The sequence below is a fragment of the Oncorhynchus mykiss genome, chromosome 22 (genome assembly GCF_057628025.1).
Source record: "Oncorhynchus mykiss isolate SJ-2025 chromosome 22, ASM5762802v1, whole genome shotgun sequence".
Taxonomy (NCBI): Eukaryota; Metazoa; Chordata; class Actinopteri; order Salmoniformes; family Salmonidae; genus Oncorhynchus; species Oncorhynchus mykiss.
The window spans coordinates 14,242,296-14,254,684 of NC_143043.1; the positions used below are offsets into that span (position 1 = coordinate 14,242,296).

The 12,389-nt window shown below is 40.4% G+C and overlaps 1 protein-coding gene across 6 annotated transcripts in view; it reads left to right on the forward strand.

Moving 5' to 3' along the window:
• The window catches only part of LOC110501391 (neuronal membrane glycoprotein M6-b), a 54,593-nt gene extending 42,204 nt beyond the window's left edge, over positions 1-12,389 (forward strand). For 2 of the 6 annotated variants that reach the window (XM_021578927.3, XM_036958737.2), the window contains exons 2-7: positions 2,870-3,056; positions 5,587-5,743; positions 6,130-6,298; positions 6,851-6,924; positions 7,346-7,411; positions 8,040-9,274. In XM_021578927.3, the coding sequence (XP_021434602.1) occupies positions 2,870-3,056; positions 5,587-5,743; positions 6,130-6,298; positions 6,851-6,924; positions 7,346-7,411; positions 8,040-8,120 (734 nt within the window). In that variant the 3' untranslated portion in view covers positions 8,121-9,274. Of the gene's footprint in view, positions 1-2,869; positions 3,057-5,586; positions 5,744-6,129; positions 6,299-6,850; positions 6,925-7,345; positions 7,412-8,039; positions 9,275-9,685 lie in introns of those variants that run through there. The other 4 variants (XM_021578926.3, XM_036958734.2, XM_090215565.1 and 1 more) reach the window with 2 other exon arrangements.

Below are 12,389 nucleotides of genomic sequence, written 5' to 3' on the forward strand. Positions count from 1 at the left end.
TTGGCCATTCTAACACCTGGATATGTTTATTTTTGAACCATTCCATTGTAGATGTTGCTTTATGCTTTGGATCATTGTCTTGTTGGAAGACAAATCTCCGTCCCAGTCTCAGGTCTTTTGCAGACTCCATCAGGTTTTCTTCCAGAATGGTCCTGTATTTGGCTCCATCCATCTTCCCATCAATTTTAACCATCTTCCCTGTCCCTGCTGAAGAAAAGCAGGCCCAAACCATGATGCTGCCACCACCATGTTTGACAGTGGGGATGGTGTGTTCAGCTGTGTTGCTTTTACGCCAAACATAACGTTTTGCATTGTTGCCAAAAAGTTCAATTTTGGTTTCATCTGACCAGAGCACCTTCTTCCACATGCTTGGTGTGTCTCCCAGGTGGCTTGTGGCAAACTTTAAACAACACTTTTTATGGATATCTTTAAGAAATGGCTTTCTTCTTGCCACTCTTCCATAAAGGCCAGATTTGTGCAATATACGACTGATTTTTGTCCTATGGACAGAGTCTCCCACCTCAGCTGTAGATCTCTGCAGTCCATCCAGAGTGATCATGGGCCTCTTGGCTGCATCTCTGATCATTCTTCTCCTTGTATGAGCTGAAAGTTTAGAGGGACGGCAAGATCTTGGTAGATTTGCAGTGGTCTGATACTCCTTCCATTTCAATATTATCGCTTGCACAGTGCTCCTTGGGATGTTTAAAGCTTGGGAAATATTTTTGTATCCAAATCCGGCTTTAAACTTCTTCACAACAGTATCTCGGACCTGCCTGGTGTGTTCCTTGTTCTTCATGATGCTCTCTGCGCTTTTAACGGACCTCTGAGACTATCACAGTGCAGGTGCAGTTATACGGAGACTTGATTACACACAGGTGGATTGTATTTATCATCATTAGTCATTTAGGTCAACATTGGATTATTCAGAGATCCTCACTGAACTTCTGGAGAGAGTTTGCTGCACTGAAAGTAAAGGGGCTGAATAATTTTGCACGCCCAATTTTTCAGTTTTTGATTTGTTAAAAAAGTTTGAAATATCCAATAAATGTCGTTCCACTTCATGATTGTGTCCCATTTGTTGTTGATTCTTCACAAAAAAATACAGTTTTATATCTTCATGTTTGAAGCCTGAAATGTGGCAAAAGGTCGCAAAGTTCAAGGGGGCCGAATACTTTCGCAAGGCACTGTATATCCTTATGTACATATTCTTCATCCCTTTATACTTGTGTGTATAAGGTAGCTGTTGTCAAATTGTTAGAATAGATTACTTGTTGGTTATTACTGCATTGTCGGAACTAGAAGCAGAAGCATTTCGCTACACTCGCATTAACATCTGCTAACCATGTGTATGTGACAAATACAATTTGATTTGATTTGGTACCATCCCTATGGTTAAGCATGGTGGTGGCAGTATCATGCTGTGGGGATGTTTTTCAGCGGCAGGACCTGGGAGACTAGTCAGGATCGAGGGACAGATGAACGGAGCAAAGTACAGAGAGATCCTTGATGAAAACCTGCTCCAGAGCACTCAGGACTTCAGACTGGGACAAAGGTTCACCTTCCAACAGGACAACGACCCTAAGCACACAGCCAAGACAATGCAGGAGTGGCTTTGGGGATAAGTCTCTGAATGTTCTTGAGTGGCCCAGCGAGATCCCGGACTTGAACCTGGTCGAACATCTCTGGAGAGACCTGAAAATAGCTGTGCTGCGATGCTCCGCATCCAACCTGAAAAAGCTTGAGAGGATCTGCAGAGAAGAATAGGAGAAACTGGCCAAATGTAGGTGTGCCAAGCTTGTAGCATCATTCCCAAGAAGACTTGATCCTGTAATCGCTGCCAAAGGTGCTTCAGCAAAGTACGGAGCAAATGTGCTCCGTTTTTTATTTGTGATAAATACGCAAAAAATACTAAAAACATGTTTTTGTTTTTTCATTATGGGGTAGATTGATGAGGGGAAAAAATGATTTATTGCATTTTAAAATAAGGCTGTAACGTAACAAAATTTGGAAAAAGTCATGGTGTTTGAATACTTTCCAAGGGCACTGTGTACCATAATGTAGTAGAGGAGATGGATTCTACTGTACAACTCATCCGGTCACTTAATTCTGCCATTATGAATTGCCATTGATTTCCATTAGGGTTTGGCTGGCTTCCACAGCCCAGTAGTGACCTGTCTGCCTCCCATTAGTGCACTTTAATTCTAGCGATGAATAGTCAGGACAGGCTGCTCTCGCTGGCTGCACAGGCAGACACAGCTAGATGACCCTACTAAGTGGCAACGATAACGTTCAGTCTCATTCTAGCATGATAATCAATGTATGATCAACCGTCACTCATCATAAATCGTCATCAAAATTCCACTCCATTCTCCACTCTATGTCTGATGAGGAGTGTGTTTTGGCAGTGTGTGTTCATTGTTTTGCAGTGTATTGGTAGATGAGGATTCCGTGGTGATGAGTCCTTTGGAGGAGGTTGAGAAAGTCAGTACATGTTCTTATTGAGTTCCGATGAATAATGAATAATTAAATGACCTCTACTGTGCTGTCGTTGGTTATGCAACAGCTCATTTGAATGTTTCAGTGAGTTGAACTTGAAACGTCTCCCTAAGCTCATTACTGCAAAGATGGCTATGTATATGATTTAAATGCGTTGTGCACCAATACTTCAGCTCTTCTGTGTATTATAGAGTGAAACACAACCTCCTTATATGGACGTGTCACTGTTACACTGCAGCCTACAGCAAAAAGTTCACCAAAGAATTTAAAGAGAATGTCAGAAAGAAAACAACTTGACTTGAACTAGTGAATGATGATTTCAATAAATGACTGATCTCACACTCTGTTTCTCTCAATCTGTGTCTCCATGTAGGTTGCTTTGAGTGCTGCATCAAGTGTTTAGGTGGGGTGCCGTATGCGTCACTGGTGGCTACGATCCTGTGTTTCTCTGGCGTGGCCCTGTTCTGTGGCTGTGGCCATGTGGCCCTCACCGGCACCATCAGCATCCTGGAAAACCACTTCTCCAAGATCACCTCTGACCACGCCATGCTGACCGACGTGTGAGTAACCGCACCTCTTTATACTGACCCCATGAGTATGGTTAGGATTTGTAGACCATAACCTGACCATGAAACACGATCTAGAAGTAGGGTCTGGCTAACCATCAGTATCCTACTGTATGGTCAGAGTAGGGCAGCAATTAGATACTATTGGATCCCACCTCATCCCGAAACCTATACATCCTGATGCTATCTGCAGTAGCACAGTGACTGTATGTCTACAGCGATATCTTGAAACACATTTTTTTCCACAAAAGTTTTGACACACCTACTCATTCAAGGGTTTTTCTTTATTTTTACTATTTCCTACATTGTAGAGTAATAGTGAAGACATCAACACTATGAAACAACACATATGGAATCATGTAGTAACCAAAAAAAGTGTTATATTCGAGATCCTTCAAAGTAGCCACCCTCTGCCTTTTTTTATTTGACTAGGCAAGTCAGTTAAGAACAAATTCTTATTTTCAATGACAGCCTAGGAACAGTGGGTTAACTGCCTTGTTCAGGGGTAGAACGACAGTTTTTCACATTGTCAGCTCGGTGATTCAATCTTGCCACCTTTCGTTTACTAGTCCAACGCTCTAACCACTAGGCTACCCTGCTGCCTTGATGACAGCTTTGCACACTCTTGGTATTCCCTCAACCAGCTTCACGAGGTAGTCACCTGGAACACTTTTCAATTAACAGGTGTGCCTTGTTAAAAGTTCATTTGTGGAATTTCTTTCCTTCTTAATGCATTTGAGTCAATCAGTTGTGTTGTGACAAGGTAGGGGTGGTATACAGAAGATAGCCCTATTTGGTAAAAGACCAAGTCCTTATTATGGCAAGGACAGCTCAAATAAGCAAAGCGAAACGACAGTCCATCATTACTTTAAGACGTGAAGGTCAGTCAATATAGAATATTTCAAGAACTTTGAAAGTTTCTTTAAGTGCAGTTGTGAAAACCATCAAGCTCTATGATGAAACTGGCTCTCATGAGGACCGGCACAGGAAAGGAAGACTAAGAGTTACCTCTGCTGCAGAGGATAAGTTAAATTCTTCCCAGAGTTCAAGTAAACAGGCACATCTCAACATCAGCTGTTCAGAGGAGACTGCGTGAATCAGGCCTTCATGGTCAAATTGCTGCAAAGAAACCACTACTGAAGGACACCAATAAGAAGAATAAGATCCAAGAAATACGAGCAATGGACATTAGACTGGTGGAAATTTGTCCTTTGGTCTGATGAGTCCAAATTTTCGATTTTTGGTTCCAACAGCCATGTCTTTGTGAGACGCAGAGTAGGTGAATGGATGATCTCCGTATGTGTGGTTCCCACCGTGAATTATGGAGGAGGATGTGTGATGGTGTGGGGTTGCTTTGCTGCTGACACTGCCAGTGATTTATTTATAATTCAAGGCACACTTAACCAGCATGGCTACCACAGCATTCTGCAGCGATACTCCATCCCATCTGGTGTGCGCTTAGTGGGACTATCATTTGCTTTTCAACAGGACAATGACCCAAAACACACCTCCAGGCTGTGTAAGGGCTATTTTACCAAGAAGGAGAGTGATGGAGTGCTGCATCAGATGACCTGGCCTCCACAATCACTCGACCTAAACCCAATTGAGATGGTTTGGGATGACTTGGACCGCAGAGTGAAGGAAAAGCAGTCAACAAGTGCTCAGCATATGTGGGAACTCCTTCAAGACTGTTTTGAAAAACATTCCAGGTGAAGCTGGTTGAGAGAATGCCAAGAGTGTGTAAAGCTGTCATCAAGGCAAAGGCTGGCTACTTTGAAGAATCTAAAAATCTAAAATATATTTTGATTTGTTTGATGTCTTCACTATTATTCTATAATGTAGAAAATATAAAAAATCAAGACAAACTCTTGAATGAGTAGGTGTGTCCAAACTTTTGACTTGTACATCAACCCCTTTTATCTAAATAAGCTGAGCCTCCTAGTGTAAGCATAGATAAACCCAATCCATAAATTACAAGTACTTTTATATAGATATGTTCTTTCTTCAATGAGCTCATCACGGCGACTATTTTTAGCTGATTATATCCCCTGTCTGAACCTCATCCTGGAGACAAAGCCTAATATGGAGCTCTTCTTATCTGGATCCATTAGTCTAAGGAGAAAAACAGAGGAGCGAGAGGACAGGACAGAGCATGTGTTTTGTGTTGAGGTTGAAAGGGGAGTCTCTGAGTGCACTGTTTCATTGAAGATGTCTAGCAGGCCGATCGGTCTTTTAGCAGATTATTTCCCCAGGCATGTATCACCTGTCATCTGTCCAGGCTGTGTTAAGGGTTTGGGACTGCTTCTCCTTTTTGGGGGGGGGGGAACTGAGTCAGTCATCCTCACTCGAAGACATCGGTTTACAGTTCATCAGCCAAAGTTGTAAATGATTTCAAGATTTTCACAGAATGAATGGTATAGGTTGCAGTTTTCCAACCCAAGACTAATGTAAACTAATTCAGCTCTGTGTCTTTGATCACGCACGGGACACTGAGGTGGTTTATGTGTGATTTGATCCCATACAGAATACAGCTGATGCAGTACGTCATCTATGGCATCGCCTCCTTCTTCTTCCTCTATGGGATCATCCTGCTGGCCGAGGGCTTCTACACCACCAGCGCTGTCAAGGAGCTGCACAGCGAGTTCAAGACCACCATTTGCGGGCGCTGTATTAGTGGGATGGTACGTCACTATCAACACCACTGGACTGTGGTTTCCATGCGCTGAACTTACACAAAACACAAATAACCAACTCACTGCAGTCTTAACTGGCTATCAAACCCTTTTGTCAACAAGATTGAAAAAAACTTTTTTTTTAAAGTATTTCCACCAAACCACATTATGTTTTAATCCTGGGTAGATGCGATCAATCAAGCAAGTTGATGAAAACCATAATGAGAAAATATTGTTGCAATTGGACACATAAACAGTCCCTCCCTTAAAGACCTACTTGTCAAATAGGCTGTGAAAATGTTTATGATTATGATTCCCTTCTGCCTAATGCTAATAGGATGCTATGTGTGTGTGTGTCTGTGTGTCTGTGTGTCTGTGTCTGTCTGTCCTCTCAGTTTGTGTTCCTGACCTACATCCTGGGTATTGCCTGGCTGGGAGTGTTTGGTTTCTCCGCCGTGCCCGTCTTCCTCTTCTACAACATGTGGTCCACCTGTGCCGCCATGAGGTCACCAGTCGCCAACTTCACCAATGTGGACTCTATCTGCGTGGACGTCCGTCAATACGGTAAGAGAATGCCTCAGTCACAGTCAGGGTAATCTTCATTAGGCACCATGTGAAAGAAAACAGACTGAAATTAAGGAGGGACTACCTAAACTTGTCCAATAAGAAACGTGTATTTTTTTCTTTTAAACGTTTTGTTACGGTGTGCTTTACTGAATATGACCCTTATTTCACCATAGTGGCTGAGAGCCAAGATGGTAGTGGGATAAATAACTAATAGGATAACAAAGCACGTGTGGCATCTTTTCTACAGCTCGATTGCCTCCCTGTCTCCTCTCAGGCAGAGTTTTATGGCAGCGATAAGACATCATAATGTTCAGTGTGTCGCGTTTTGCAGCTTTAATACACTCAACTCTCCAATTATGACATTTTAATGGTGATTTGAAGTTGCAACCATTCTGTAAATTGTAATGTGATATGTGACTGTGGGCCATTAACGATTGAACTCTGATTCATTTACTGCATGACTATCTGAATTCTAGGAACATGTTTTATGAAGACGTGATGTGAAGAATTTGCTCAGTGTAAATATGAACCTTTAACGACTGTCTGCAGGTATCATCCCATGGAACGCTACACCAGGCAAGGCTTGTGGGTCCACACTAGGAGACATCTGTAATACTAGTGAGGTAAGGCTTCTTCTCCTCTAATTCGGAGTCATTCATTCACAGGTGACATACTGTCTATTGTTTGGTGTCATTACTTTGAGATTCATGCGCTCACAACTATATTAAGTGTTTGGGGGCCGCAGAGGCGCAACAAATTGTATTCACAATGAGAAAAACGAAACAAAAAACCACCCCTTCCTTTCTTGAACACACTCGCACTTGTCTTTTTTTAACTTGCTGACGGGTACTTTATTGAGGACAAATGTACTTACTATGACTGTGATATGGGGTTGTCTCACCTAGCTATTTTACGATAAATGCACTAACTGTAAATCGTTCTGGATAAGAGCTTCTGCTAAATTACTCAAATGTAAATGTAAGTTACCGTACTGTGGTACTGTGTTCATTCACATAAATCATTGTTTTTTCTTGTCTTTTTCAGTTCTACCTGTCCTACCACCTGTACATTGTAGCATGCGCTGGAGCCGGGGCCACCGTCATTGCTCTGGTAAGCTCACCTCTCTCTCTCTCTCTCATCCTCCCACTCAGTCTATCCTTGCACGGTTTGTATCTGACTGTAGATCATGAATCCAGTGCTCCTCTCCTCATTTCCCATATGGTTTATGTAACCTCTGTAAAGCAGATTACACATAGGCTTTCCCACATCTCCAATCCCATTCGCTGTAAACCATCTCCGTAGATGCCCCTGGCCCCGGTCTTATTATAGGTAAAAGGACACAGGGTGGAGACTTACCGTGGCAATGTTTATACAGTATCAAGGAGAATCTCTGTAAGGATATAAACATTTGTAGACGAAATCAGAGTGCTTTGAACTAAGGGCACCCCATTTCCAAAGAGTCCCATCTTGGGTGTTTTGAAAATAATGAGTATGACAGTCGAGGAAAATTCTCTGTCTAGGCCATGGAGACCATTTTGTTCTCTGATTGCTTCCAAAGACAGTTTCATACGTTTCTACTTAACTCACATCTGAAAGTGATAAACAATCGTATTTTACGAATACTTATTTTTTACACGTAAAAAATGTGAACGTAGAAAGATCAGTTGTTGCCAATATGGCAGCCATGCACGTTCCTGGAGTGTTCTCTTACCGCCTGTATTCTGTTCTCTTCCACCAGCTGATCTACATGATGGCTACCACTTATAACTTTGCCGTTTTGAAGTTTAAGAGTCGAGAAGACTGCTGCACTAAGTTTTAACTGGTGTTCAGAGACACAGCACAGCACAGTCTATGACACTACACTGAGTAGAGACAGCAGCCACTTACTACATGAACTAAAAACCAACAGAACATAGACAAAAACATCTTCCCCATTAGTATTCACCTAAAGCGTAAATAGCTGAGTGTATGCGTCCTTTAGCATTTGATATCCAGGGATAGGCCTGTCGGAAGGTTCAACGGTACCTGAGGAGAGTTGTCTTCAGAATGGGGTGGTGTATAGTTAGCAGGTTTATGCTTTTCTCCAGGTCATGTTAAGATATTATTAGGACATTAAATCAGTAATAACTCCCTTAATTGAATAGCACTCAGGCTTTTTGTAGAGTAGGCTTGGAGGAGGAAGACAAAACACAATTAATCTGAGGACAATACTGTATTTAGTTCTCAGGCTTCAGTCAGTGCTATGACTATCGCTCTTACATTCGGGGTGAAAAAAAAACATTGTTTTTTACTAATGGTCAATTTGTCCGAGGACCACCCAGCCTTGGCATAGTGCCCTTTCCCCATTCATGTTTTCGGTTTGATCATGTGTACTTTTGTATTTTCTTGGTGCAAGCCACAAAGTGTTACACAGAGAATTGTCAGTATTACAAGCTTCTGTCACAAACTAGCTCCTAAATCGTATCACGATATAGACACTCTTCATCTGTAAGATGACATAGACAAGATGAACGGTGTTGTACAGTAGTACTTCAAAAATAACTGCGCATATAACTAGTATTTTGAAGAGTAAGGGCAGTACCAGGGGTATATTTTTTGCTCAAGGTATATAGCCTCAGTTTATGGCTTCATACATTTTATAAAGGAGGTTTTCCTATTTTAGAGGAGTAAATGTGATTTTTTTTTAATGCAATCTGATGCCTTCCTAGCTTCAGCTGATAGTTTCATGTTTTGTTTAATTATTTTTTCTTTGACGAATCCAGAAACGGCCAATCAGTTGTTTAAAGAGCCGCTGTTGTTTTTTTTTAACACTGTGCCTGCATGCTTACTTGTAGTTTTTTTGTATTACTTAATCTGTTTATGATTACTTATATTCCACATTTCATAAATATTTAATTATTTCCTAAGATTTTTGAAGACTGTAGTTATTATTTTTCTCTTTCTATACAAAATAAACAATCTTTGTGTACAAAATATACCTATTGGTCTATATTATTGTCAAATGAAAGACAGACACTAACTAAGAACAGTACCAGTGACAGAACACAGGTTGATAAGGTTGACTCCATCTCACGTCTCAATCTAATTTCCCACTAACCTCTGACCTTCACTAACCACCATCCTCATCAAGCTTGCACGCAAAACCTCAAAACCCCCACTCCACTTCCTCTCCCCTTTAAAATGTCTCTTCTGTAGTATGGTTTGTTCATAGTGTAATAGTAATGTTAGTTGTGTTGATAATAATGATATAACATTACTGTGCAGGTTTGTCTGTTGTCAGCTTAACGTTGTGTTATATGTGTGTGTGACGTAGCTCTGACTCCTGTAGCCTGCTTTGCATCTTGACATGCTCACCGGCCATCCACCCTCACCCTTCTCTTCCAGATCCACTTCCTCATGATTCTCTCAGCAAACTGGGCCTACCTAAAGGACGCCAGTCACATGCATGCCTACCAAGACATCAAAATGAAGGAAGAGCAGGAGCTGCACGACATCACGTCTCGCTCAAAGGAATGTCTCAATTCCTACACATAAGGATTACGCCCTCGTCCACCTCTATGACCACACACACACACACACACACACACACACACACACACACACACACACACACACACACACACACACACACACACACACACACACACACAGCTCCTGTAACCTGCCAGCTGCCCTCACGCAGCGCAGTAATACAGCTCCTAACAAACTAAAGCATCAATGTCGCTTTCTGCAACTAACCAAGACGTGTCGGAAACCTCTGTTTTGTGTTTTGTATGTGAATATATTTTTGTTTTTATTTTTCTAAATTGTCGAGTAAGAAAAATATGCAGTTTTGAAAAATTATTTTGATCTGTTCTTTTTTTGCTTTCTTCCTAATCGGTCTTTGCTGGTGAAGCTTGAAACATTGCACTATTCTAACACAAGAACGTAAAGAAATAGTGAAACTTGTTTTTAGAGTGTTCTGTTATGATTCTGGCCTGACTGTTGGCCATTTATGAATAAGGGAGAGCAGGAAGTTCGTGTCAGCGAGAAGAGAATCCATTTTTATTTTATTATTTTTTTTAAATCAAAGATGCGGTTTTGATAACACTTCATAGCACAACATGAAACGCCTTACAACATCAGTTCTATTAAAGTAGTGCAACGTGTTGTTTTTAATTGCACACAAGTTTGGTCCTCCTGGCTTTGAATGGAGAGAATATAAGGAAGAGAAATATGAAGGCACAGCAACATTCCATTGTAGAACAGAACATGCATTGGTTGGCTTCATTGACAATTTATGTTACCCCTCTGCCCATTAAAACTATGTTAGGTTTAGATTAATTTTCTCTTGATAGTAGTTTTCCTATTTTAGGGCTGACATTTAGTTTAATGCTAATTCTAGTTACATTCGTCACATAAATAATGATGCAAAATACTAAATCCCTCAGGGGTACAATAGTGGGCCTACGTAGTTACTTTAGCTACATACACATGTATTTTACTTAACCACGTGCCCATGTGACTGTACGCGAAACCGTAGTGGTTTCAGATTTTAGTTTTAGTCCTTTTTGAAGGGAGGAATCCCTTACACTAAAATACATGCAAAGGTCGTTTTTTCTCTTAGACTTTAATTTTTATTTTTAAACTCTGGCAAGTGAATGGTGCCAATAACAATTCTACTGTTAGACTGACCAAAATATCTCATCTTAATACATCACCAAAGTGTGATATCATGGGTAATAATTAGTATCATTTTTTTTTTAAATGCAGCAATTTAAAATGTCATGGTTAATGTCTTTGTGAGATGAAAAATAAATGTCAAATTTGACAATAGAGCGTGAGGATGGTTGGACAGAGGGGGCTTGTATATTCAAAGTATTGTTGGGAGGAATAAATGCTTCCTATTGTATAGTGTATGATCTCCCACAGTTCATTCCAAATTCCCAGGTGACTTGAAATTCCCCTTTGCGACTGTTAAATGTTCATCCCTATAACTACAAGATACAGGATGCTTCCATTATACTTGGTTGAGAAAAAAATCTGTCTGTACCGAAACATTTGATATAATGTGATGTGCTTTGTTACCATGGCAGACCTTACAACTTAGACAGTACAAGTGAAATGTGTGAATGTTATCCCTTCTACATCCAGGCTAACTCAGTCTTAGGATGTGGATCTACAAACAAAATATGTGCTTGTATGTGTACAATGTAAAGATGTTACAAGTCAGGAATCTTTTGGTGATGTTTCAATCTTGTTTTGTTTTTTTATTGAATATATAACCACTTAAAAAAAGAACAAAAAAAAAAAGTTTCAAAACCTCTTGAATTGCATTTCAGCATTGTTTTTGACATGCAATTGTGAAAATACTGACAATTACTGATGTAATCTTTTTCTTTTAGGTAGAGAAGACACAGGGATATTGATGTTAATTCATTATTGCATGAAGGAGAAAACTGTTTCTGCAGTGATACAGGTGATGTGTAGTCATATGTACTGACAACTATCGTAGGCAGTGTTTGCCTGTTTCCTTTTCTTTTTTCTAACAGAGAACCAATTAATCCATTGTATGTCCATTGTATGTCATCGTAGTCCTAGGCGTTTCCAAGTATGCGAATCCTCTATAGTATTTTGTAACCTAATAGTGTACCCCATTTTTTTTCTATGAGTGTCAAGGGCCTCCTTGTGAATTTATTTCAGATGATACTTAATGCATCACAGTATTATGAATATTAATCATTACCATATAATTGAAAATGGCAATCTGACCATGAATACGGTTCAGGCAAAGTTTAAGCCACTGTAAGTCTTGATTGACAACATCTTGTTTTGTGAACAAAGTGGTCTCAGAAATATTGTAGAACAGACGCTAAAGTGGCCTGCAGGAAGATGGCTGATGTGAAGTGAATGACTTTGATCATGCAGTCTCATTATACAGCATTTCCTGTGTATAAAGTACCAACAAATTATAGAAATGGCTACTGATCAATCACCAGGAGGACACCAATCCAACATCCTGTCTGACTGGGATCCCCTCTGACATCTCTCTCTCAACAAGCCTGTTAACTGTTTTTATGAAAATAAAGAAATACAAAAATGAACTCCA